This window comes from Trypanosoma grayi (genome assembly GCF_000691245.1).
Source record: "Trypanosoma grayi strain ANR4 Tgr_1008_V1, whole genome shotgun sequence".
In the NCBI taxonomy this organism is placed as follows: domain Eukaryota; phylum Euglenozoa; class Kinetoplastea; order Trypanosomatida; family Trypanosomatidae; genus Trypanosoma; species Trypanosoma grayi.
Genome location: NW_008826627.1, coordinates 1,730 through 4,531, shown reverse-complemented (window position 1 = coordinate 4,531; position 2,802 = coordinate 1,730). Strand labels below are relative to the sequence as shown.

At 49.7% G+C, this 2,802-nt stretch overlaps 1 protein-coding gene across 1 annotated transcript; it reads left to right on the top strand.

Moving 5' to 3' along the window:
* Nucleotides 1-1,400: 1,400 nt before the first annotated feature.
* Nucleotides 1,401-2,564, top strand: DQ04_10081000 (RNA-binding protein; the record flags this gene model as incomplete). The annotated part of the gene is made up of 1 exon (XM_009316145.1): nucleotides 1,401-2,564. One exon carries the CDS (start codon nucleotides 1,401-1,403, stop codon nucleotides 2,562-2,564), a length of 1,164 nt encoding a protein of 387 aa, XP_009314420.1.
* Nucleotides 2,565-2,802: the final 238 nt, after the last annotated feature.

Below are 2,802 nucleotides of genomic sequence, written 5' to 3'. Positions count from 1 at the left end.
TTTTTTTTTTTCTTTTCTGTTGTAATAACACCCTTCACGCACATATATTCACGTGAATCAATGCACCGGCAGGGTGAGGGAGGAGGCGGTGGCGAATTATTTGGTGTATCGTTTGCGCTCCATCATCGCGGTTGTCACACACATACACACACCCTCTACCACCACCACCACCACCACCCTCCCGTCCCCAGCTCTACAGGCAGGCGGGGAAGACGATCTGTTGGCGCATTGTTTTCCACTTATCAACCCAAATGAGTCTTTGTATGTGCATCTGTGTCTGTGTTTTTTTTTTTTGGTTTTGTTTTTCGTTATGTTGTTGTGTGATCACTAATAATGTGTCAGGCGCGCGTCACGTGGTACGTGGAGGCTCCGCAACTCGGCTGCACACAAAGCGGATAGAGTGCGAGCGGGTGACGGAGCGACGAAATAATGTGAGAGACAGCGATAACGCGAACTGCTTCTGGAGCCATAACGCAAAGCAAAACAAAACAAAAAAGCCGGCTAAAGCAACGAACAAGCGGAAGGGGGAGAGAGAGAAAAAAAAAAAAAGAAGGAAACAGATCGATACAAAAGGACANGGGAAAAAAAAAAAAAAAAAAAGAAGGAAACAGATCGATACAAAAGGACAAAACACAAAAAAAAAACATAAAACCCAAAAGAGGGAAACAAAAAGAAGCAAAAAAGAAATCGTTAAAACAAAAGAATTGGGGCTGGAGACCTTGTGGGGCGAAAACAACTTCTGCGCTCCGGAGCGAGAGCTGGCGGCTACCCGCTCTCTGTGTGACCCGTTGTTTGTGCGCTCGGTCGCCCCCTCATCTGCTCTCGCGCACGCCCTCCTCCGCCTGTGCTCTCTCTCTTTCCCTCTCTCTCTCTCTCTCTCTCTCTCGCGCGCGCGCTCTATCCCTCCCTCCCTGTGCACAAGAACGGACAGGGAGAAGCAGAGAAGAGAGGCGGGGAGAGAGAGAGAGAGAGAGAAAAAAGCCTTACAAAAACAATTTTCATATTTTCCCTCATTTTCGTTCCCTGGTGTGAGCAAGGGGTTCAGAAGCTCAACGCACCAAAAGAAATCGCGCCATCATCTTGCGCGTATTGCCAAACGAACAGAGACAAATTAACGTAAGCCATGCAGCGAAAAGAGAAGGAAGAAAATCGGCAACAAAGAAGATTAACAACAAGGCGATAGACAGCCGGTCAACTGCTGTAAAACGAAAAACATTTTTGATATAAGTAAAGTCGGTGGTATCGGCATCTCTTGACCTTCTCCATGTCACGCATATGAGCAGACGTGTGGCATTCTCACAACTATTGTGTGACCTTTTTTGTTTTTGTTTTTTTTCCTCGAGGATCATTTATAAACTAGAAGCAACCTTTTTTGATTCGAAAGCCTACGAAGTCGGCATATGTCGTTTCAGAACCTGTTTGTGGCGAAGCTTCCCCGGAACCTGAACGATGCAGACCTTGAGCAGATCTTCGCGGAGTACAAACCAATTAGTGCCAAGGTGATGCTGGATGCCTCCACTGGAAAGAGCAAAGGCTTCGGTTTCGTGCTTTTTAACACAGAGGAAGAGGGGCGCCGCGCATATGATGCAATGAATCGTCGTCATGTGGTATCACATGGTCATCATTTCAATCTCTGTGTTTTCCCGTCCCAGCACTCTGGTAAAGCAGCATTTTCGGTATCTAATGCTCTGTATATTCGCAATATTCCTATTACGGTTCCACAAGAGCAGGTGGAGCAGTTCTTGGCGTCTTTCGGCACCCTGACGTACTGCGCGACGCGGGAAGACCACTACGGCAACCCGGTGTGGGTTGTGTACGCCGAGTACGACTGTCTTGAATGCTCCAAGAATGTGCTGCAGAAATTGCACGGCAACTCCGAGCACTTCCGTGGCCCCCCAGTGATGGTGAAGTATGCTGACAGTGAGGAGGCCAAGCGTGAGCGCCGCCGCCGTCGCGAAGAAGGCAAACTTGCTCGTGCACCTGCACCACGAAGCGCTTGCGTATTCCCGCCTCCACGGAACGCAGCTGGGATCCCGGAATTTCACCACAGCAATTCCCTGGACGCCGGTACAGTGGTTTCGAGCAACAGCAGCACAAACGGTGGGGCTTGCCCACGTGGTAATGCACAGTCTCGTGATTCCATTTCAGGCTCAGTGGGGCCCAACCTGAGCAGCGACTCTTCGTCAAGGGCGTCATCTGCGTACAAGGTAATGGACGTGTTCAATTCCCCGCCGCCGCAACTGATTGAGGCCGTGCAGCAGCCGCAGCAGATGTTCTTTCCACCTCCATTGTACCAATTGCCTCCAATGTATCCGGCGGATTTTTGTAATCCACCGGCCCCCCCGAGCGCCCCTGCGGTGCACCCAAAATGTGGAAGCGAAAAGTCGCAGCCAGCCGTACTTGTTCTCGAAAACGGCCAGCAGTTGCTCCTGGCGTCTAATGCTGTCAACGTGCGTCCTTCTGAAATGACTCCTGTTCAAGGAAACACTTTCTTCTGGGCCCCTGTGGACACGCTCTACACCCCACCCCCACCGCCGTCTTATGCGTATGTGCCGGTCCCGTAAGCAATTTCCACATTCGCCTTACAGATGAAGTCGAGTGGAGGGGGGGAAGACGAAGAGACACAAGAGGTAGAGGTTTCAGCCGCATTATGTATGTGTCCCTCTTCTGTACTGACTTTTTTCTCGCTTTCGACTTTTTTTATCCCCTTTTCTCCGAGGCCAGTGTGCGTTTGTGTCTTCATGTGTCTTTGTGTCTTCATGTGTGTGTGTGTGTATATATATATATATATATTTCTGTATA